The sequence below is a fragment of the Ambystoma mexicanum genome, chromosome 9 (genome assembly GCF_040938575.1).
Source record: "Ambystoma mexicanum isolate Mex_15411 chromosome 9, UKY_AmexF1_1, whole genome shotgun sequence".
Lineage (NCBI taxonomy): Eukaryota > Metazoa > Chordata > Amphibia > Caudata > Ambystomatidae > Ambystoma > Ambystoma mexicanum.
In genome coordinates, this window is record NC_090931.1 from 325,916,577 (window position 1) to 325,940,559 (window position 23,983).

Genomic DNA, 23,983 nt, shown 5'->3' on the forward strand with positions numbered 1-23,983 from the left:
TAGTACATACGGCAGCACTTGAGGGGCCGTAATCCGCAGAGGGTTAATCTTCGGTGCACGGCACCAGACAGAGAACCTCTTCCATTTGTGTCAATAGCACTTGAGAGACGAGGACGCCCTGGCGTTTGCGAGCACCTCCTTGCATTCCGCCGGGATATCGTACCCTTCCGAACTCTAGTGCTGCAGGAGCCAGGCCTGCAAGTTCAGCGTCCCTGGGTCGTGGTGCAGAATCGCGCCTCCTTCCCTGGTGAGCAGATCTGTGTCCGTCAGAAGCCTGACTGGAGGGGACGCTGATAATTCCAGAAGGTCCGAGTGCCAAATTTGTCTCGGCCACGCTGGTGCAACGAGGATCATCCTGCACCGGGACCGTCTGAGTTGACTGATGAGTCGCAGCAGCAACAGGGGGGAACACATACAGGAATAGTCCGTCCCAGGGGAATGAGACGGCATCGCCCATGCTCCCCGGCTGGGGAAACCTGCTGGCGAACCTCCGGCACTTGGCGTTTGTCACCGTCGTGAATAGGTCGATCTGGGGGATTGCCCCATCGTCGGAATAGGAGATCCACTTGATCCTGCTGCAGTTCCCACTCGTGGCACGAGCGCAGCTCCCTGCTGAGCGAGTCGGCGATGGTGTTCTTTATTCCTGCCAGAAGGAAGGGTACCAGGAACATCCATTGAGTGACGGCCCAGTGCCACAGATCCTGCACTTCCTTGGATAGGGCTGGGGAGCTGGTGCCCCCCCCTGCTATCGGATGTAGAACATCGTGGTGGTGTTGTCAGTGAAGACCCTTACCACTTTGCCCTTGAGGGACGGAAGGAATGCCCTGAGGGCCCAGAACACTTCTCGGAGCTCGAGGGCATTGATGTGTAGTGACCTATCCTGCGGAAGCCAAAGGCCTCTTGCGTAGAGATCTCCGGTGTGCGCCCCTCATCCCTCCAGGGAGGCGTCAGTCGTCACAGTCTCCTGATGTGCCGGGGTCTGACAGTCCATGGCAGCCGCTAGATACACGCGGGTGCCCCACCACCGGATCGCTTCTCGGAAAGTCTTGTTGAGAGATCCTGTATTCGAAGCAGCCCACCGCCTGCATCCAACGGGTGTCGAGGAACTCATGCAGTGGTCACATCCGTACCCTGCATAGGCGCACGAAGTAGATGCACGAGGACATCATTCCAAGTAGGGACTTGATGGATCTCACCGTGGCCACATCCATGGTCAACAGCCGTTGTACCGTGCCCAGGATGGCCTTCCTCCTTTCCTCTGATGGCAAAGCCAATCGCACCAATGTGTCGAGTCTGGCTCCCAGGAACAGGGCGTCTTGCGAGTGCACCAAGTGGGATTTCGTGAAGTTGATCGAGAATCCCAGATCCGGGAGCTGTTGGACGGTCTTCGCTGTGTGATCGACGGCAAGTTCCCTTGACTTTGCTTGGATGAGCCAATCGTCCAGGTAGGGGTAGACGTGGATCCCCCTGCAGGCACAGCCGTGCCGCCACTAGTCCTAGGCACTTGGTGAACACCCTGGGCACCGACGTCAATCCGAAGGGAAGGGCCTTGAACTGATAGTGTCGCCCTTGGACCACAAATCACAGGAATTTTCGATGTCCTTTTAGAATGGGGATGTGGAAGTAGGCATCCTCCAAGTCCAGCGTTGATAGGAAGTCGCCTTCCCCCATACCTCCAGCAGCAGTTGAGGGATGTGGTTTTCCTTCCTGGCCACGGGTGGAATACAGGGACACCTTTTTTGAAATTCCAGAGTGTGCCAGCGGGCGAGGGCATCCAGCACCCAACAGCTCCCAATACTTGAACGTGCAGTAAAAATCTGAAGATGGCTGCCAGAGGAGGGGCTTAGGTAGAGGGCAGTCATTGGCTGGGGGCAGTATGACCCAGAGACCAGTGATTGGTTACTACAGTTCAGAAACTAAACTGAAACTGATTTTTTCTTTACCGAGGAATCCCAGCCTGAGCATGTGAATCCATGCCATACCAAATGCTAGAGAAATCCTTGCTGATGGTCCTTTCTCGCGACTGCTGCTGCGACATCCCATTCAGACTCCTTCCTTTCATCACCAGACCAATGAATTGAGAGATTGGGTCTGTCATTGCTGCACAGGTAAAAATCCAGCTGCATTTGCTTCATCTAGCCTAAGGTACTGTGGGGCTAAAGGTAGAACTTCCCTTAAATCGTTCCAGTGTGATTGGCGTACATTACAAGGTGTTTGGGTGTCCACCCATACCTCTGGCCCACGCTTTACAGCTGGTGCTCCTTTAGGGAGTCGTTTGCAGGGTCCCTATAATTTGTGTCATCTACTAAAGCATTGTTATTTAAGAGACTAAAATATCCTCAGAAACTTTGTCTTTCCTGCTGATATGCAAGACTTTTGCTACACTCCAACACAGACTTTAAGGCACTCTTGTGCAGTTAGGGATTGGACTACCAAAGCATTAGACGCCTTGAAAAGTGTTGCTAAGAAGTACTTGCAGCTAAAGTTTTGAATAACCCTGCTTTTCCCTTCTACAGACTTTGTTTGATGTGACTTTACTTTATGAACATACATATAATTTCTCTGTAACAAATGCAAGTGCGCGACGCTACAAGTAATACAGTAGAACTGTCATCACTGTAATTTTCTGTAGTTGTAAGCGCAAGCAACTATTACTGAAGCAGTCGCTAATGAAAAGTATTGTGAATAATTCCTATGTGTATTGGTTAGTCTAAATAAGTATTAACCTACCTTGCCTTGTGTATAAAAGAACATGTTTTATATTGTAATATACCTTTGTGTGTAAGAGTTTCTTTGGACTACTGAATTGGCTGGGTTCAGTGTACTTACCTAAAGCTCATATTCTCCTCATAAGATAAGCCTAGCTTCTCTGCCATTCTACCAAATCCTTTGGTTAGTACAGACTTACACTAAGAGCTTGAGATATATATACCAATGAATAGTTTTATAGTCTTACCTCCAAGTGGACTTTAGGAAAACTCCCCTAACAGTGAGAGAACAAGTACAGGGACTAATAGTGGCCTAAACCAGTTCTGGCCAAAACAGAGGCTCCCGTATAGCCCACATGGTCAGAACGGCCATTCTGAGCCTGCTTCCTGGTCACTTAGACAAAGGGAAGCTCCAGAAAACAAACCGAGCAGGATGTAAAAAAAAAAAGAAAGGAGGTTCATACCCCAATGGCTACATAAAGGGTAAATTGGGCTACCCATGCAGTAAAATGGTTTCCACCCTTGCTGAAACCAAACGTAAAGCACAGCTATCACCAAAATACACCCTAAAACCAATTATGAAACAATTACATTAAGGAACATATGGGGTACCCGAGAGGCACCCACTGGGAATGGGTGCTTTAGGGGAAATCCAATAGCATATGCTTTATACAAGGTATAAAGAGATGTAAAGGCAGGGGGACTTTGGGAGAAGATCCTCTGACCACCAGAAAGATCAATGAACCAAAAAAGACAGCGGGAAAAAGCAAAACAGCTGAGGAATCCAAAACACAGCCCTAGACTGCCCTAAATAGGAATTCTGACGTCAAGGGAACAGTTTATTTGAGGAACTTGTACTTGACTTCTACCACTGGGCTGCTCTCTGGGTTCATCAAGCTGAATCCCACACTAATAGTTCTGCCACCAGACAATTATTCCCATCTGTGCAAGGTCATTTCATGTAGGGAACAGGGTGTGGCTGGGACACATGGCATGGAAAGGCCTAGGGTTTCTCAGGGGGTACATCAAAGATTTAGTCTCAGATACAGCAATAGATGTGGACTTGCCCAGGAAAAATGGGAGATGACTAGTCTATTTAGGAAAATGTAACAAACCCAGGGCTTCTTGCTTATGGTAAAAGTCATGACTTGTACACGCACACGTCATTTTCAGATCAATCGGGAATTGTAAATGTTCTTGATTCCTACCAGACACACTTGGCCAATACTACTTCAACACCAGACCAGCGCTTAAAATTCAATATCCCATGGTATCCCATAAAAATCAGTCCTATCAATGAAGCCGGAAGTCAAAGGATTACGTACCAAACCACTCATTTCCCTACTGCTACAGCAGCATGAAACCCGGAACTTGTTACTTTACACATACCAACGCATTTGCTGCCTTGAAAGCAGTCATTAATTGCCGACGAAAATTCTCATTGACATCTTCCTGGTCATTGTCGTCCTCATCAGCGGAATCCTTTACTTCACTGCCCCCATCCTCCTCAGAGCTGTCCTCAGAGGATTCGTCACTTTCCTCTTCACTCTGAAAAATGACACGAACATTGCTTTTTAAAAACAGTTATTGGCTACATACATTGAAAACGATGCACATATTCTTCATATTGAACAGAAGAGACACCATTTACGCAGTTATCGATGAAGATCTTACTCCAGAATATAGATGCATAAACTTGGGAAAAGTGTCAGCCTCACCACAAACAAGTCCTTTAAGGTTTTACTGCAGTTTTATGGAATTCAGGAGAAAAAAGAGGAACCAAAGCTTCGCTTTCGAATTAAAAGCTGGTAACAGTCTCCCTGGGAGTCGCTGAGTTTTGCATAACATCCATTACATTGTGTTTTCACATGCAAGTAACATTGTCAAAATTATTACAAATCCTATTCGTCGGGAAAGAGCAGGAGTCTGAACAACAGCATGAAGACAAAGTGCAGATAGCAATAACATGATTTCACATTTTAGATTTATAGCTGCCTTATATTAATATAGAAGGCAACATATTGGCTCTTTCAGAAGACCACATATCTTTTCATGAATATAACAGACAGAGTCGCATCCAGATTTTGAAATAGCATGCTAAAGTGCCACTACAGTGCATCGCTAGTCAGAATAATTGTCAATTTTATTTGCGATATACATATATGTACAATTATACAAAGCCATCATCATCCTACCTTAATTAGGTTGGCTAAGTCATTTCCAAGTAGGTCAAACACTCTAGTATGATTTGCTTGATAGCATAAATAGTAACAATGAAAAGATCTGCTCTGCCAGTTTTACTCAACAGTTGATGGCAAAGCCATTTTTCACAGAACACCATTTGGCTAGTTGAAAACAACCATTTTGCTAATGATCCAAATTAAACATCTCTAACAGAGTATGCAGTCAGTGTATCTTACTAAAGGTAAATGCTGCAGAAGGAAGCAGACAAACATAAGCCATTTCTCCTGTTCAGTCAGAAAACCACTTTTGCTACATTGAGTAGTTTTTGCTAGCTTTTTGGTCTCTATACTTTTTTTGATAAAAGACACTTCCACAGAGGTCCCCCTAAAAGCTGATCTAATTGTGTATGCAATGTCCTGCAAATTCCTGTCTGTCCTGAGATTCTAGGGACACATCCTAGGACCCCTCAACATTTTGATTTTCCCAGTCTTTATTTTGTGATCATTTATTTATCTTTGTTGGCTAGATGGGCTTCTCCTAGGGTTCCTCTGCCATTACAATCCTTTCTGCCCTTCTTAAGGTATATGGAACTGCCCCACAAAGCCCCCCCACTAAGGCGCCCAGTACACAGTGTGCATCTCAAGCAGCCTATTTCTGCCCTAGTGCGATTATATAACCCTACATTGGTTACAGGCAGTAGGCTGGTGCTAGAAACTCTAACACACTCCCTTCACCAAGTCACTAAATGTTTCTAGCAATGATAGTCTTTTTTTAACAGGGCAAACAATCTACTGCTAAGAGCCCTCTGGCTCCCTTAAACAATTGATTGCAGAGTAAAACAGCTTATGCTTTGCTAGAATTAGAACATTTATGTTGAGATTTTACAGGTAAAATACCCCAATAGTACCCACATTGTGAAGCATTGCTGATCAAATGAGTTAAAAGAGTGACCTTTGCCACTGTTAGTGGAATTGTATTGCCTGACCGTATGTGTTTAGAATCCCCTTTGCAAAAGGGAACAAGTATTGCGTTCTAGTTATTACCCCCCCCCCCCCCCTCCCAGACGAACATAAGGGAGCTACTGGCGATCTCTCCATATCTTTCACCAGCATAGTTTCCTAGATTTGGATTCTAGTGCATTTCTAAGTTAGCAACATAATGCATTGAGATCAGTCTAACTCCTTGCCTCAATTAAGACAATATAGGACATGAAGACAATGTATAGGGGTAATACATAGTGATCTGATGGAGGAATATGCATGAGAATTCTAGAAATACAGATCTATATATGGCACTAGTTTGAGCTGCTTTCTATCACCAGTGTTTGGTTCCAGTAGGAAACCATAGGATTAAGAGGAAACCGTTAATGCATGAACTCTCCCTCCAGAACATGTAGGTACAGCAATACTGTACTAGTCCAGTCAACAACTTCAACAAGAAACTGCAAGGAAGATGACATGCATTACTTACCGTAAAAGCATTTCTGATGATTGTATCTGCTTAGATTCACATGCTGTGCATATAGTCCGACATCCAGTGGTCACCGTGGAGTATTGCATCTTGTCTTTCGAGAATCTAAAGAGGACGTCGACATGGGCGTGTCTGTAACACTATCCCTAACGTGACGTGTAGTGCACCCAAAATCCCTCGCGCTTCAAGGTCCCTCCGATTGTATTTTTTCTGCCGTGAGGGAGCCTTATGACCATCGTGAGTGAGTACAGAAAAGAGAAAGTAGTAAGACGTCTATGTTCCTTCCATCCGAGCGGGGAGGAAGGATGTGCGCATGTGAATCTAAAGCAGATACAATCATCATAAATGCTATTACAGTAATTATTGCATGTCTCCTGATGCTTGGTAATCTGCTTAGAATCACATGCTTTGCATAGACTAGTGAGCAGTACCCGGAGTTGCAGGTGCGACGTGAGAAGGAACAGTAGTGAAAAGATGTCTTAGTACTGATTGTCCCACCTGAGAATCAGAACTAGAATGAGTGTCTAGGCAATAGTGTTTTGTAAAAGCTGTGTACAGAACTCCAAGTTGCCGCTTTACAAATGGACTCTAGGGGAACATTTGCAAGAATGCTATGGAAGCCCCAGTGCCTCGAGTAGAATGCGCTCTAGGCTTGAAGGGCAGTTCTCTCTAAGCAAGAGTGTAAAATAGTGTGATGCATTTGACAATCCACCTAGAGATAGATTTGGAGACCAGGTCTCCTCCTCTACCTGCTGCCATTGAAACGAAAAACTGATTGGTCTTTCTTAGTGGTCAAGTTCTTTCCATGTAGAACATGACTGCTCTGCGTACATCAAGTGTCTGCAGGCTTCTTTCTCCCATGTTTGAGGGGTTCTGAAAGAACGTTGGTAGTTCTATGGATTGGTTCACATGGAACTTTGAAATGAATTTAGGCGCAAACCTAGGGTGAGTACAAAGAACCACCTTATCTCTGAACTGTTACAAAGGGGTCTAGAACTGAAAGCGCTTGTAGTTCACTTACTCTCCTAATGGAAGTAATAGCTATTAAAAAGGCAGTCTTGCAGATGAGATCTTTGAGACTTATGCATGGGCTCGAAAGGAAACCCCATAAGTCTAGTCAACACCCTGTTCAGGTCCTATCCGGGAGCTGGGTTAGAAATGGGAGGGTGAATTCTCTTTGCTCTTTCCATGAAAGCCTTAATAACTGGCATCTTCTACCACAACACCTTCTGCTGTGATGTAGTGTAGGCTGAAAGAGCAGCTAAATGAACCTTTAGAGAGTTAAAGACCAGGCCTGAGTCAAGTAAATGGGTCAGGTACAAAACAATATGTGTAGGAGAGCAGGCAATGGGGTTGATGCTCTTAGAAGTTGCACCAGATGACAAAACGCTTCCATTTACTGGAATAGCAATATCGAGTGTTAGGTTTTCTTGCCTCCCTAAGTATGTCCATACATCTCTGAGGCAGTTGCAGGTGCCCAAACTCTAGGACTTCAGGAGCCAGGCCGCTAAGTTCAATGTCTACGGGCATGGGTGAAGTGTCTCCCCTTTGTCTTGCGACATCATGTTGTACAGGCAAGGCAGTTTCATTGGAGGAGATAGAGACATCTCCATCAGATGAGCGAACCAGGGTTGGCGGGCCCACATGGGGGCCACCAATATCATGGTGACTGGTTCCTGGTGCATCTTGTGCACTAGTAGGGGAGTAGGGAGGGGGGGCGCAAACAAATTTCCCTGACCATGTTATCCAGAGTCCATTTCCATTGGAACAGTTCTGGGGTACCTGGAGGTGTAATCTTGACATTGAGCATTCTCCAGAGTTGCAAACAAGTCGATCTCTGGAAAAAAACCATTCCGCGAAAACATTGGAGACTACGTCTTCGTGTAATCACCATTCGTACTCTATTGGTAGTGGGAAATCTCTGCTGAGTACGTCTGCCAGAAGATTGAGTTCCCCACTGGAACATGTTGAGACAGCAGAAACATGTTCTGTTTGAGATCCCACTTCCAAATTTTCTGGGACATTTTGGACAGCCCTGGAGAGGGAGTGCCTCCTGGTTTGTTCAGATAGTACCGTCATGACCACTGGGCAAGGACCACTAGTTACATCATATAAAGGGTCCAGGTGGACCCAGTCCTGGCGACTTTGGCGCCAGGCTCATGAGAAAGTATGCTCTGCACACTATTACTGGTGCACGTGTTCTTTCCGCCCCTGCAGGGGCCCCACGTGCATCCAGGTCAGGCGTGGCCATAGGTAAACATTAGGCTGCACGTGCAGCATCCTCTGGGTGCGGCAAGGTGGAGCCACAAGGCGTAGCCATGGGGGCGTGGCTGGGACCAGGCTATTTAAGCCTGCCCCGCCCGCATACAAGCACTTTGCGTTAGTCTGCTTATAGCAACGGAACGCTCACCGCCGCCTGAATCGCTCTTACCAGATTTCAGCAATACCATCGCTTGAAGCGCAGCTTACCTGACACCAGCAACATCATCTCCAGCGCGCATCATACTTTATTCCAGCAAAACCATCGCCTGAAGCGCATCTTACCCGATTCCAGCAAAAACATTGCCTGAAGCGCATCGTACCCGATTCCAGCAGTCACCGCAGTCGGAACGCATCCTCACCTGTTCCGGGCGTCTAAGCTACGCGGGAGCTCGTCTCATTCAGCATCCTCGCGAATCCATCCATCCAGCAACCGCCGGCAGGCCTTCGGATATCTGCCTCTCGTCAGACATCACCAGGCCATCCCTACAGGAGAAAAAGACAAAGAAGGTTAGAAACAACAAAGACTTTACGCTAAGGTCGCGTGCAAAACATTCCTCGCGCTTGACCTTAGAACCAAACTTATCTTCTACTTGGGACATCATAAACTCCTCTGGCCCCCATTTGGACTCGCTTCCTACACCACGACTCCGCTGGGCCCTTCATCACCTATGGGGGAGAAGGAAAGAAATTACAAGGGTTACGGACAATAATCACGGAAATGACATTGCAAAAGGATACGGATAATAATCATTGTTGAGAAACACTCAACTTGAAGTGGATCAGCCACAGCCGGTCTGGGCTGCCACAAACATGGACCAGTGAAGAAACTAGGTTCATTAAAGGCCCCCTGCAGTTGAGAAGCAGGACGGAGAGCTCATCCTCATAAATAAACAGGTGAGACTATAAGGGTAAACGCATGCTCCTCTCGTTCTGGGAAGAAGGGTTTGAGGGAAATCACAGTCCGACCACAGCATTCTCACAGACTCTCGTACTCTCTCAGGGGCAGTGTCGGCAACCAGTGCAGTCCACACTACTAGAGCAGTGGAAGAAGCCTGATCCAGGGGAGCCAAGTCCAGAGTCCAGGGAGGGCTGCAACCGTGCCCCAACGCCCCCGCAGAGACCAGGTGAGCGTAACAAGTACATGGCCGTGGAGCTCTCTGTGAGGATCAGGACCGTCTCTTTCCCTGCAGTTGAGTTTGAAAAGCTTTCAGCGCTTTGAATACTGCTAACACTTCCAACAGGTTTATGTGGTTGGATGCTATGTCTGACGACCAAACTCTCTGCGCTGTTTGTTAAAGCAGGTGAGCTCCCCGCGCTCTGAGTGATGTGTCTGTAGTTAGAGTGGCCTCCACTGCGGGAGTGGTGAAGGATTTCCCTTTCAAGTGGCTCGCCCTAGACCACCACCGTACCGAGAGAACGAGGGCTGGCAAGAGACAACCACTAGATGTTCCCATTGTCCGCTGGCCTGACACCACTGGCTGTTGCGCCACTACTGCATTGGATGCATGCGCATGTGAGGAACCAAATAAATAGATGACGCCATCATGGCCAACAGTCGCATAGCTTTACGTACCGTCACCTTTTGACTGGCTACATATTGAGGGATCTGAAATCGCATGTTTTGGACCCTCTCGCTGAGGGGAAGACGAGGCTGTCCTTTATTTGAATTAGAGCCCCTAGAAACTGCTTGACCCGACTGGGATCTAGGCTGGATTTCTTCTCGTTGATGGAGAATCCCAGACTGAATAAAAGATCTATTGTTCTTTGGGTATTTGACAGACAGGTTTCATAGGAGTCCCCTGTTATGAGGCAGTCATCGCAGTAAGAATAAACCAGGATGGATTGCCTGTGCAGGTGTGCTGCTGCCACTGCTAGTACCTTTTTAAATAGGATGAGGCTATGCCGAAGGGTAGTACTCTCAATTGCTAGTGCATTGTATCATGAATCTGAGGTATTTTCTTTGTGCAGGCAACATTGAAATATGAAAGTATGCATCTTTTAAGTCCAGTGTTGCCATGTAATCCCCCTGAGAGCAGGGGAATTACTTCCTGCAGAGTGACCATGCAGAACTTTTGTGGCTTTACAGATTTGTTTGCTGGGCGGAGATCTAATACAGGGCACATGGTAAGAACCTTTTTTCAAAAAAGGAAGTACACTGAATAAATACCTTTGTTTGTGTAAGAGGTACGACCTCTATGGCTCCCTTTTCTTGGAGTGTCTAGACTTCCTGAAGAAGGATACGCAGATCGTCTGGCATCAGTCGTCTTGCTCGTGGAGGTCTGAACTTTGGGGACCGGCAGAACTCGTGGGCCACGGTCTTCAGTAGCCACTGGTCTGTAGTTATTCCCTCCCATGCCTGAAGGAAAGATGTTAGCCAGCCCCCGACCGGGGAGGCATGGGAGGGGAGGGGACCAGGATCTTCGGGTCATTTTGAACCTGAGGCCCAGGGAGCCTCTGGGGGTGGTGGTGTATCCCCTGGTTCCTTGTAGAGAGGACCAATTATTTCTCGAGGTGTGCTTGTTTTGAGGGAAGCGTTGGCCACGATAAAGGCGTCTGGACCCAGTTCCTCGCTTTGTGGAAGGCCTTTGTGTGATTTGATCTAGCGTCTTAAGGGTGTTGTGCTCCTTTTTTGCAGTCGCAAGAGCTTAGTCGTCTGCTCTTCCAAATGGGTTGGATTCTTCCAACGGTTTATTAATAAGTGACGCTTGAGTTTCTGGCTTGAACCCAGAGTTTCTTAGCCACGCGTGTCTCTTTAGGAGAGTGCCCGCAGCCAAAGATTGACCTGCTGTCTCAGCGGAATCCAAAGTGTTTCTCAATATACTCTGGTTTACTTGTCTGCCCTCGGTTACAGAGGTCAGAAGAGTCTGTAGCGGTTCAGGAACCTCCTGCAGGCCTTCCTGTAACATGGCCCATTGAGCGTCCGCATAGCTGGCTAACAAAAGTAGTATTGTTAGCAATGCGCGTAGAAAAAGCTGCTGCAGCCGTGACCCCTTTTCCTAGGGCGTAGAGACTTTTACACTCTTTGTCAGGGGGTGCCTCCCACGGTTGACAGAGGAACCTCTGCCCTTTTCCTTGTAGTGGTCACCACCAGTGAGTCTGGGGTGGAGTGGCCTCTGATGTAAAGGGGATCAGAGGGGGAGGGCCGAAATAGCTTCTCTATCCTTGGAGTAACTGCTCTTCTGAGGGCAGGTGTTGATAACAAGGGAGACAGACATTTTTTAATTGAGTTTAAAAGAGGAATAGCCTGGATGGCCGGCGGTTTCTCTAAGAATTTCCTCCACAGTCAGCCTCAGGAACAGCTTCATCGGTGGCGATGCTGAAATGTTCTGCTGCTTTGTGCAACATGGTGTTAAACGTCATTTGATCGTCCACTGGAGAGGGCTGTCTAGTGGGAGAGGTCTGGGGGAATCTAAACACAGGGCATCAGGATCTGGTGAAGGATTTGGAGACTGCCAAGGCTGAGGGTCAGCCATATCCGGGTTTTCCCTCCACCCCTCTATGGGGTCATGCATTTCCTCAGGGTCAATGAAATGATCATCATCCTGAGTGTCTACAAGAACCTCCTCCTCAGTGAGGTCATAAGTGTACACATCCTCTTCATGAAAGGGATCAGAGTGTCTTGGAAATGTAGCCACAGGGGTCAAAAGGTCTTCTTCCTGTGGTCTTTTGGGGGTGATTTGCTCTGAGCGGGTTACAAACCTGTCAAGCCTTTCCATACACCTCTCAAATCTTTCCCTAGTCCAAACAGAAGACCTAGAGGGGTCTAGTGGTGGAAAGGGCTCTTGTATGCGATCCTCCAATGCCAAACGTTGAGGTTTGTGTCTCAACGCTGAAGAAATACCTTCTTCGCCTTCCAAAAACTCTTCCCGGGGAACCAACAGAGGTTGCGTGTCCCTGTGCTTCTCCTTAGGCTTAGCAGAGGGTTCCGGTATTTCCTTTAGCCTATCTTTGGATTTCGACGAATCCTTGGGCTTCCCCGTGGGCGTCGTCGAATCCTTTGACTGTCGCTTCTGAGCGTCCGCCAAAACAATTCTCATAATGCTTTCGGTAACGTCCTCGGCAGTAGGGAGGCGCGTAGCCTGGGCCTGCGGTTGTGTAGTCTTCGGCGGACCTGGGGCCTTGTCGTTGGCGGACGCCTTCTTACAATGCGTCTCAACGGTACTTGGAATATTGGGGGTAGCGCCCTTCATTTTAGTGTGCCTGGTCGCTAGGCACATCTACGGCTGCGGGCAGAGCTGCCGATCCAGGCGGTCGGCGGGTGTTAGGGAGATTTCTCATAACTGTGCTAATTCCCTTCGCCTTCGAGACCCCCAGCAACTTTGCTGGATTTTGAGGACTTAATTTTTTGTTTTACCTAGAAAGAGTGCAAGCCTTTTTTCCCACTCGCTCATGTATTTTGATGTGTGCTTTACTATTGGGTTCTTTGATTACGGGGTTTTAGACAACTCCATAGGCATCTTTTAATGTGTGTTACACAGCACCCTCATTGCAGTGACACAGGGAAGCATTTCAGGCTGTCCGAAGGTTTAGATACTTTCTCTGGGATAAACTGTTTCCCAGAGAAAGTAAAGTTAAATTGACTTTATTAGTCTTAATTCCTAGATCCAGCACACACTATCTTACAACAGAGTGCTGGAGGGGTTACCTAGTAACCCCTGTGTCTACAGACTCATGTAGCAGTCCAATGCTACCCTTTCCTCTCAAAATGGCTGGTGGCAGTGGTTTTACAACAAACTACCATGATTTTTCCCGACTGCAAACACTGGTATCGTTAAATCGCGGGAGCCATGTTTTTCAAGATGGCGTCTGAGCCTCTTGTTTAAACAGGACCCGGTCTTTTTTCGCCATTTCTTTTTGGAAAGGTCCTACTATGATTTGTGTCTGCACGCCAAACCAGGTTTGGTCGCTTTGTTCCTACGCCTTTGGCGGGCTTCAGGACTGAAGACCGCATCTGGTGCCTGAATGTCTGAGGTTGGCAGGAAGTAAGGGAAGTGCCCGAAACTCCCTGTGCTTAATCTCCTAGGAGACCCAACTGCTCTCTGGCGGGATTGGCTGGCTAACTGTCCGGCAAGGACAGCCACCGTGCTGGGTGAGTGGCAGCTGGGCTGGAATGAATGGGAGAAATCTGTTTAAAAGGCCAGTCTCTTGGCTTGGAAGGCAGAGTCGACCACTGGAACGAAAGAAACGAAGACGAGATGGGAGAGGACAGCTGCTGCAACTCCTGGATCGGTGGTTTGCCCGGTGAAGCACTGCTGCAGGTCTGAATCGCCACGTTCATCTCGACAGAGAAGCTCTTCAAGGACGACTTCTTCCTTTGAGTTGGTGGGACCAAACCACTCATAAGCCACCTGGATACCATTCTCGGAGCTGGTTATATTTTCGACAGAGTGCTGCAGGAAACCCAATAGCAGGAGAGAAGGACACCAGTTTGTGTACTTGAAGACAGCTAACGGAATCGAAGATTTGCATGCTTTGTGACCAGTCCCTGTGCAGTACAGGAGTCCTCCAATGTCCTCCCTCTTGTCCCCACGACTGAGGCTCATGAACAGCGAGATCTGCAAGAACTGCCAGGAACAGAAGTCCTCAGCTGCATCTTTTTCTTCAAAATAAGGTACTATGAAAACCCAACCAAGTTTTACGCTCACCTGATATCCCTGGGGCCGTCTGGAAGGCTCTGAGATCTGGCACCCTGGATGCGTGGTTGCCCAGTGCTCAATAATGAATCTGCAATTACAGAAGGGAGGATTTGTAAAAACGGTCTCTAGTGGGTGAATCTCCCCACCTCCCTCTGACCAATCCCCTTTCTCACCTTAGTTATTTGTAGAGTGAGCTATCCGTTCTGCGTTTCTTGAGCAGGGGCGCTTGACGTTTGTTGGCGAGCTTTCGGTTTATGGTGGGAATTCGTTTAAGTCTTTATCTCCTCCTTTCAGGTGTGAAGGTCTTGATGCTGGCGTGCCAGATGGAGGGGCACGTTTTTAGGTAAGAGAAAGTGCAGAGCGCAGCGCCTTTATTGTCTTTTAAAGCTAACCTGCGTTTTCCTCTTCTCCTCACATGCCGCTGTGATGCTGCGAGTGGATGAGAGCACGATGAACAAACTGGCCCTGGAATCCATTAAGGTAAGTAAAGCGCTGTGCGATTGTTCAATATTGCAAGCGAACCTGAACACGTCTCCTTTTCCCTTGCAGGATGTTGCTGTGGTGCTCCGGATGGCAGCGCAGCGTAGCGTAGCGTGATGGAATTCAGGTGAGACTAATGGAATTTGATGTTTTGGAAGCACGCACGTTCTAATGTTTTTTCCTTTTCTCGTTATTGTAGGTCGTGATGTTCGAGCAGCAGCTATGGTAGCGGTTCGCCAGAAGTCCTTAAGCTAGTACTCACAGGTGAGTGATGTTTCTTCTTCTCTCGGTTTCCACAGATTCCAGCCCGGGTAAGATGCTGAGTGTTGGATGGTTAATTCTCAGGTAAGGCAGAATAGCCTTATTCTTGCAGGAAGTTGCTGAAGACCAGGAGCTGGACACAGTGAGCATCACGCGGCTAGATGCAGAATAACACAAAGCGTGTTCTGCAGCCTGGGTGTGGTTTATATACCCCCTGTAAAATAGTACCAGGTAAAGTGGTCCCAGGCCCCAGCCACACCCAAGACACTAGACCGCATGGTTTGGTTCACAGGAACTGAGCCATGCGTTTGCATCCAGGTTGGATTTAAAGGCCCATGTACATAAATGGGACATAGTTTGAACAGCCCTTCCTTCCTACATATGAGCCTGGTGCCAAAGGTGCCAGGACTGGCTTCAGGAGCCCTTTTGCAGTGGTTTTAAGGCCCTCAGGGTCATGGTGGGAGCCTGCTTGTGGCACAACGTGTGCCCCCTCACAGTGGTCATGACACCGAGAGAACTTACCTCTCACTGCGAAAGTGCGTGAAACTTTGGCAACTTGCAGGCCTAGTCAGCTTCTGACCAGACATATGAATCTTTCTTCTATGAACTTCTTCTGAGAACCGTGGCATAGACTTTTCTGTTTAACTACCAGAACCGTTTTTACTTATACAAGACTCTAACCCATTGACTTTAGCCTACCTATTGCATTGGAAGAACTCCTCTGGTGAACTCGCTATTTGCACTGTTTAAGAAAAATTCTACTATTCGTTTTATTAGCTTATGCCTTTTTGCTCCTACTTCAAATGCTCTGAATGCCATTTTGCCCCTCCTTCAAAGTAGTTTAAATGTCTCAGAACCAGATAGTATGAAGTATTGTGGTATATTTTTATGTGATATTGATTGCCTCCTTTTAGTGAATGTTTTCTAACTGTGTAATAAATTAATAAGTGTTTTACCAAGAAACCTCGAGTATAAGAGTGATTTCAATACTTGTTACTGTAGACCTCTGTGTAACCTCATTACAAGCTCACATTCCCTCTTGAGATAAGCCTGGCTACTCAGCTCGCTACCAAAAACGTTGTGGTACAGACTTATACCAAAGGTTGGTTTTGCTTACACCTGTAGTCATAGTTGTGTGTTTTGGTCCCAGACGGTACTGCATGCAAACTTTGCCTAACAGCAGGCACGGCCGCAACTTCCGGTGTGCTCGTTGGTGCTGTGGACCGCTTTGACGAAGAATGGCCAGGGGTCGTATGTTTAGTGAGTTGAGAGTGTTCTTTTTATAGCCGGGGTGTACAGTCCCCATAGCAGTGCCTGAGCCGTGCCAGGTGGGGCTGGGGACAGACTACACGGAGTGGGAGTGCTCAGCCGAAAGGTCAATGACCTCCGAGTCGAGGCCTGCTCGTCACTGATGCCCTCTTCACACTCGGTGGTTATGGCAGCAGGAGAACTTGACTCGGCCTTCGACATCCCGTAGGCCGCCCACCGCTTGACACAGCGCTCCTTCAATGTCTTCGGAAAGGGGAGCTTGCAAGCCGCACAACCTTTTTCGTCGTGATCGGTTACACCATCGATGCTCATCTCTCCAAGGAAATTTGCCCTTGCAAATGGGGTAAAACCTAAATGGAGTACTCTCCAAAGCTGAGGATCAGGAAAGTGACGAAGACCAGAGAGGAAAGAGGGAGGAAATGGAAAGGCAATCTCGGATGTTACAGAAATGTCCACCCCGACCCCACTCTCCCTACTGTGTAGGCTGGTTGGAAGGCCCGGCCACGTGGTCGGCAACGCCGACTAGATCACCGTCCTTCGAAGGTCCGTGGAGGTTTCAGCAGAGCTCCGGAACAGCCGTTGATAGGAAGGACAGTCCGGGTGCGCTTGAATAATATAATATATTCGACCAAAGGTCGAGGGAACAATTTGCAATGTCTCTGGACGAGCGCCGCATAGGGCGACCAGTATGCTGGGCGGAAAAAAATAATCTGTGGGACTTCGACGCGTGAGGGATTTTGGGTACACTACACGTCACATTAGGGATAGTGTAACAGACACGCCCATGTCAATGTCCCCTTTCGATTCTCGAAAGACAAGATGCAATACTCTGCGGTGACCACTAGATGTTGGCCTATATGCACAGCATGTGATTCTAAGCAGATTAAAAAACATCAGAACATCTTTTTCAGTTCAGGCCACAAAATTGTGGAAAACCCCAGCCAAACCTCTCCACCTGGAGGTGAAACACCAGACTATCCAGAAACGGCTCAAGACTTGGCTATTTGACCAACAACTTTGAAAGAAATGTCAGAGAATAGCAACAGACTAAAGACTGTGCACCAAAAACCTCAGCTACTTTAAGATGGGCAATTGGGAAACTCTGCATTACCATCCGAGGGAAACCAATTTGAGGGATACCCTGCTGAAGGACACTGGTCTGCACCTGAACCTCAGTGAAATCTACAACCAAGAGCCAGAACATAAGATACTATCTCTCCCCTCCCTCAACTTAGTCCTCACTACTAAAATCTTGCATTCCTACGCTACCCACACTCAGACGACAGACAAGGTCTAGTGCACTTAACAGACTCAGACAATATCCATCTAATATCAATAACCATTCCGTCAATTTTTGCACTTCAAAATCCAGCGGCTACTCATAAGTCTAACCTGCCGGGTCTATGGCAACCACAAAGATTTTAATATCTGCACATGTAACTGGTACTTCCAACCTTCATCCATCAACACCACAGGTTTCTGCATCTGCCTTTTCACCGTCTTATACACCCTGCCCTCCTTTCTTACAGAGCCATGTGCAGCAAGGCCAATGTTATTGGTAGAAGGGCATACTTTAAGACCACGTCACATTACATACCGATATTTGAAATACATTTGCAATTAATCAGGGGTGCATACGCTGGTTCAGTTTTAAGACATATCACTCAGCATAAATGATTCAATGAAAATAACCTATATGCATAAGTTATAGAAATCGACACCTAACCAGCAAGGTTACAGTAATGCTGCTCCACATCTGCAGATATTTCCAATTATATGCACTTGACAACAACATGTAATTACCATTTCCTCTGATGATTTTTGCTTCTTTTTAATGCTTTCTTCCGTTATCTCTACATTGCTTTCTTTATTTGGATCTTCTTCTGGATCAAGAACCTGGGCAGAGGTTGCAAAAAAGAGCACTTAGAAGTTGATGCATACTTAATTATCACAAAAGCAAACATTTATCCTTCGACACCTAGGATAATTAACAAACACTGCAGTAATGTAGGGCAGTTTTCTGTAATAATAAATGGTTAGTTTATGTTAATTTAGGTTAGCCATTACTTACATTGCAGAGTTATCTTCTCCAGGTTTGGCAGGACTATAAAAAGGTCAAGGACCATACATGCGTCCCAAATCACACTACAGTTAATTCAGTAAATTAACAATTTATAACTCCAAAATAGAGCCAAAGCTTTTATTAACTAAATAAGTGGTCCTTCCCTCCCAGGAAGTTGCCGTCAGCTGGACATGGGGACCACCAAATGTTAGTAAATGGACACTAATGGGGGGCCGGAAAAGAACAAGTTACTTCTTACCTTGTAACGTTCTTTCGATGGGATGTTCCTCCGACGTATTCCTTATCTTAGATATCTCCTTCCAGCTTTCTCTAGAGGGCGCTGCGCGTCGATGTCCGCCGAGTCGATGTCCCTCGACAGCCGCCGTATCGACGTCGACGTCATCCCGCCTATAAAGGCCGTGCGCAGCGTCCGTTGCTCAGTTCCATTTTGTAGCCCACAATGATTCTTTCTGGACTAGACTAATCACCCTGAAGGAGCGTAAGCTGCAGCAACAAGGGAAGTAGTACTGCGGGGATGGATGGGAGGGTCGATAAGGAATACGTCGGAGGAACATCCCATCGAAAGAACATTACATGGTAAGAAGTAACTTGTTCTTCGAAGGGATTGTGTCCTCCGACGTATTCCTTATCTTAGATAGGCTCCCATAGCAGTATTCTGTTATTGGAGGTGGGAGTACTGACTTCATGCTTCCTTTTATTGATGAATAGAGTGCAATACTGCCCTTGCAAACCTAGTCTCTTGACTGGAGGAGGAATCCAAGTTGTAAAACCGTGTAAAGGTATGGACGGACGACCATGTGGCAGCCGCACATATGTCTCTAACCGGCACTCCTCTTTTGAGGGCCGATGAAGCTGCGATACCTCTGGTCGAATGAGCCCTAAGATTTTGAGGGGGCTCTTTTCCTGCCAGTTTATGACATTCCAAAATGGCTAGAATGATCCATCTGGAAATGGTCTGCTTAGTTATCGGTAACCCCAGCTTGTGACCTGCGTAGCCTACAAACAGCTGGTCTGCTTGTCTTATCCTAGCCAGTCTACTGATGTAAAAACTTAAAGCCCTTCTTGGGTCCAGCCTGTGTAACCTCTCTTCCTCTTTCCCCGGATGAGGAGTAGGATAGAAAGATGGGAGGGTAATCTTCTGAGTGATATGGAATTCAGAAACCACCTTTGGGAGGAAATTAGGCTTCACTTGCAGAACAACTTTGTCTTTGTGAAAGATTGTATGAGGGGGTTTACAAGAAAGAGCTTGTAACTCGCTCACCCTTCTAGCAGATGTAAGTGCTATTAATAAAACAGTTTTAAGGGTAAGCAATCTTAACGGTTCGAAAGGTGTGCCCATCAGGAAAGTTAGGACTAAGTTGAAATCCCATAGGGGAACCTGGAATGGTCTTGGGGGATAAACGTTAGTTAACCCCTTTAGAAACTGTATTACCAAGGGTAATTTGAAATAGGATGGTTCTTCCGCAGTGCGCTTAAAGATGGATAGCGCTGCGAGATAGCCCTTAATGGTGCCAACTTGAAGGCCTGAATTCGCTAAATAGAGTAGGAAGGACAAAACCATTGGTGTACCACATGAAAAGGGGTCGATATTCTTTTCTCTACACCAGCTGCAAAATCTGTTCCAACGGCAGCGGTATAAAGACTTTGTTGCTGGCCTCCTTGCCTAAAGCAACACCTCCATAACATCATCAGGGAGGTCCCATCCTTGTACCTCAGCCTTTCAGAAGCCACGCGTGAAGGTTGAGGGTTTTGATGTCTGGATGGAGAACCTGACCTCCCTTCTGTGAGAGTAGATTCTCTCCGAGTGGAAGTCGAAATGGAGGGCAGATGGACAAGTCTAGAAGGTCCGGGTACCACGTTCTCCTGGCCCAATCCGGGGCAATTAGGATCATGGTTTTCCGGAATCTTCTCAACCTCCTGATCATTTGAGGAATGACAGGGACAGGTGGGAACGCGTACAGAAGCGGAAACTCCCAGTCCACTATGAACGCGTCTCCCAGAGCTCCTCTCCGGGGAAATTCCCTTGAACAGAACAGATCGCACTTCCTGTTGACACTGGTGGCGAACAGATCCACCTGAGGGGTTCCCCAAAGGGCGAAGATCTCTTGAAGGACTTCCTGAGCTAGTTCCCACTCGTGGGAGACTGCTCTGTCTGCTCAGAGCGTCCGCTGTCAAGTTCTTCTCTCCGGCTAGGTGAACTGCCGATAGAGAGATTCCTTCTTGGATTGCCCAAAACCAGAGCTGCATCGCCTCTCTGCACAGAGGTAGCGATCCTACGCCTCCTCTTTTGTTGAGGTAATGCATGGCCACTGTGTTGTCCGTCATTATGAGGACATTCTTTCCTTTTACAGATGGCAGGAACGCCTTCAGCGCAAGTCTGATGGCCCTCAGCTCTAACAGGTTGATATGTAGTCTGGACTCCAATGGAGACCAACGACCGCTGATGGTCAAGTCGTTGGCGTGGGCTCCCCACCCCATGAGTGAGGCATCCGTGACTACTGTTATCTCCGGCCAGGGTTGCCAAAACTGTTCTCCTTTCAGAATGTTCTCCTGACAGGCTCACCACTGAAGGTCTCGAGCCACCCTGTCGGAAACCTGAAGAAGATCTGTCATTCTTCCTGAGAATTGTGACCACTGAGTTCTCAGTGCCCGCTGGAGGGATCTCATTCTCAGGCGAGCCTCTGGCACTAGGAAAATGCAGGATGCCATGAGGCCTAGCACCCTCAAAAAGTCGAAGGATGGGAGACGTTGGGCATTTTGGAACTTGCTAACCATCTGTAGAATATCTTGAGCCCTCACCTCTGGTGGCGAGGCTTTTCCCAGGGAAGTGTCCAGGATAGCTCCGATGAACTGGAGTCTCTGCGATGGTATCATTTGTGACTTCTTTAAATTGATGGAGAAGCCCAGTCTGTGAAGGGAGTGGCAAACGTGATTTAGCTGGATCTGAGCTTGTTCCGAAGATACAGCCCTGATCAACCAATCGCCCAGGTAGGGGTAGACGTGAATCCCTTCCCTCCTTAGACTTGCAGCCACTACCAACATTAACTTGGTGAAGACCCTCGGGGCGGAGGTCAGCCCAAATGGCAGCACTCGAAATTGATAATGAGAGTTGCCAATTGCGAACCTCAGGTATTTCCTGTGTTTGAGATGGATTGGCACATGGAAATAAGCGTCCTGAAGGTCCAGAGATACCAACCAGTCCTGGAACTGAAGGGCCTGAAGGATCTGAGAAAGAGTTACCATCTTGAATTTGTTTTTCCTGAGGAATTTGTTCCATTCTCGCAAGTCCAAGATGGGTCTCAGTCCTCCGTCTTTCTTTGGAATGAGAAAGTAAGGGGAGTACCAGCCCTTGTTCCTCTCCGCTACAGGTACCAGTTCTATGGCACGTTTCTCTAGCAGTTCTAAAATTTCCTGCAAGAGGAGCGGATCTGGAGCTTTTTGAGAGCTGATCCCCGGTGGATGACTCTGGAGGTATGCGTATGAGAGGCAGGCAGTAACCTTGGGCAACTGTTTCCAATGCCCAAGCATCTGACGTGATAGCCTGCCATTCCGCCAGATGTTGAGTTAACCTGCCTCCTACAGGTGTCTTGTGAGGGAAGTCCTCAGAGTGGTTTTGGGGCGGCTGATGCAGATGGTAAAGAGGCACCTGCTGTTGCTGCGGCTTTTGAATATCTACCCCGTCCACCTCGGGTAGTTCTTCTTTGTCCCCTTTGAGCCGGTCGTCCTCTACCTCTTCCGAATGCGGAGTAGAAGTGAAAGGACTTGCCTCTCGCAGAGGATCCTGTGGAACGAAAAGGTGTCTGACGGATTGCAGCGCCTAGGGATTTTGCTGCTGCCTTTGATGTTTGCAGTTTTTCTAAACTGTCATCCGCCTTTTTCCCAAACAAAGAAGAGCCATCGAATGGCATGTTCAAGAGCCTGGCTTGCACATCTGGGGCAAAACCAGACTTTCTCAACCAAGCGAATCTCCTGGTTGTTGTACTTGCCGCCATTGCTCTGCTGATACTGTCAGCCGAATCAATGCCCGACTGGAGGGATTAGCACATAGCGTCTTTACCATCCTGTATGATATTTAGGAACGCCTCCCTTTCTTCTCCCTCCGGGATGCAGTCAGCCGCTGTAGAAGCACACTCCCAAAGCGTATGGCTGAATCTAGCAAGGGTGCAAGTAGCATTAATAGATTTTAACGCCATGCTACATGCCGAAAAAACTTTCTTTGCCATAGCATCATATTTCTTATCGTCCCTGTCCTGTGGGACGGTAGGGTAAGCAGTCTTGATGTCCGTAGAAGATCCTGCCTGTACCACCAGACTTTCTGGGGATGGGTGTTTGGACAAAAACTCCGGGTCTGCAGAAGATACCCTGTATTTAGTAGACAGTTTTTTATTTACTGCCGGGACGACATCTGGGGTTTCCCAGTTCGTCATGACTTTCCTTTGAAGAGCTTTATGAAAAGGCACTACAGGATCCTCCTGTGGACCTTCTTTATCAAGAATATCCGTGAGGTCATCTTGTTGGAAAGCCTGTGAAGGTGTTGACCACCCCATAATTCTGTGATCCTGGCCATTAAGGCTCTGTAGGGGGTTTCAGCATGCTCTCCTGGGTCTGGCTTAGCGAACTCAACCTCAGGGGAAGTGCCTAACCCATTTGCCTCATGTAAGGAATCATGGAGTTCATTTAACGTGCATTCTTCTGAGGATAACTCCTCTTGAACTGGGGTTGCAGGTCCCTGCAAATCAAATGTCTCTTCTTGGTCAGATAGTCCTTCTTCCATAATTGAGGACATAGTTCTCAATTGGTCTGAACTCACAAAGGGTGTGAAACCCATCTCCAAGGCAGAGGGTGCCAAACTTCTTGTAATCGGCCTCGAAAACGTCGATGTCGTCGACGCCGAAGGCTTCGAGTGTGGCGCCGAAAACAAAGGCGGTGGCCTCGAGGACCTCGATAGAATTGGGATTCTGCTCGAGGAAGTCGACAATCTCGACGCCATCGAGGACCTGGGGATAGCCACTGGGTGCGGCGCAACCGTGACTTTCCTTGGCGTCGACGCCGGTGTCGAAGATGGCGTCGAGTCGACAGACCCGTGTGTCGAAGGTCCCTTCGACAATGGCGTCTAAGACACCGACCTCGGCATCGACGGAACCTTCGTCGACGGCGTCAACGGAACCTTCGAAGAGGGTTCGTGACGCGCTCGAGAAGCTTCCTTCGCCGGGTACTGCGACTCGCAGCGTTTTTGACCTTCGGGTCTTTCGACCAGAGCATCGCTCTCAGCAGTCTTCGAGGGGGTCGAGGCAGCTTTCTCGAAGACGCTCATCATATTTTTGCGGAATTCCTCCCATTCAGCCAGGGAACTATGTTTCATGGGGCAAGGGATTCTCTTAGGAGAAACAGAGGAAGAGGAGGACGAAGAAGGGGATCTTCGACGTCTCCTCTTCGAGTGCTTCGATCTCGAGGAGTGATGGGACCCACTCGAGACCTGGAGCGCGAATGGTGACGAGGAGACGAATGTCTCGACTTCGTCGAGGAAGAAGCAGCTTTTGAAGTCTTACCTTTTTCCAGCTTCCCCCTACGCTCCTTCAGGGCCTTAGCTGTCATGGACATACAGTCCTCGCACTCCGAACAATGGTGTT

General features: G+C 47.8%; 1 protein-coding gene across 1 annotated transcript in view; it reads right to left on the reverse strand.

Annotated features, from left to right (window-relative positions):
* The window catches only part of MYBBP1A (MYB binding protein 1a), a 1,153,837-nt gene that overhangs the window by 419,806 nt on the left and 710,048 nt on the right, over window positions 1–23,983 (reverse strand). Inside the window, exons 16-17 of the mRNA XM_069614733.1 lie at window positions 18,074–18,166; window positions 4,098–4,256 (exon numbers count right to left, since the gene is read on the reverse strand). Coding sequence (XP_069470834.1) covers window positions 4,098–4,256; window positions 18,074–18,166 — 252 coding nt within the window. The remainder of the gene's footprint in view (window positions 1–4,097; window positions 4,257–18,073; window positions 18,167–23,983) is intronic.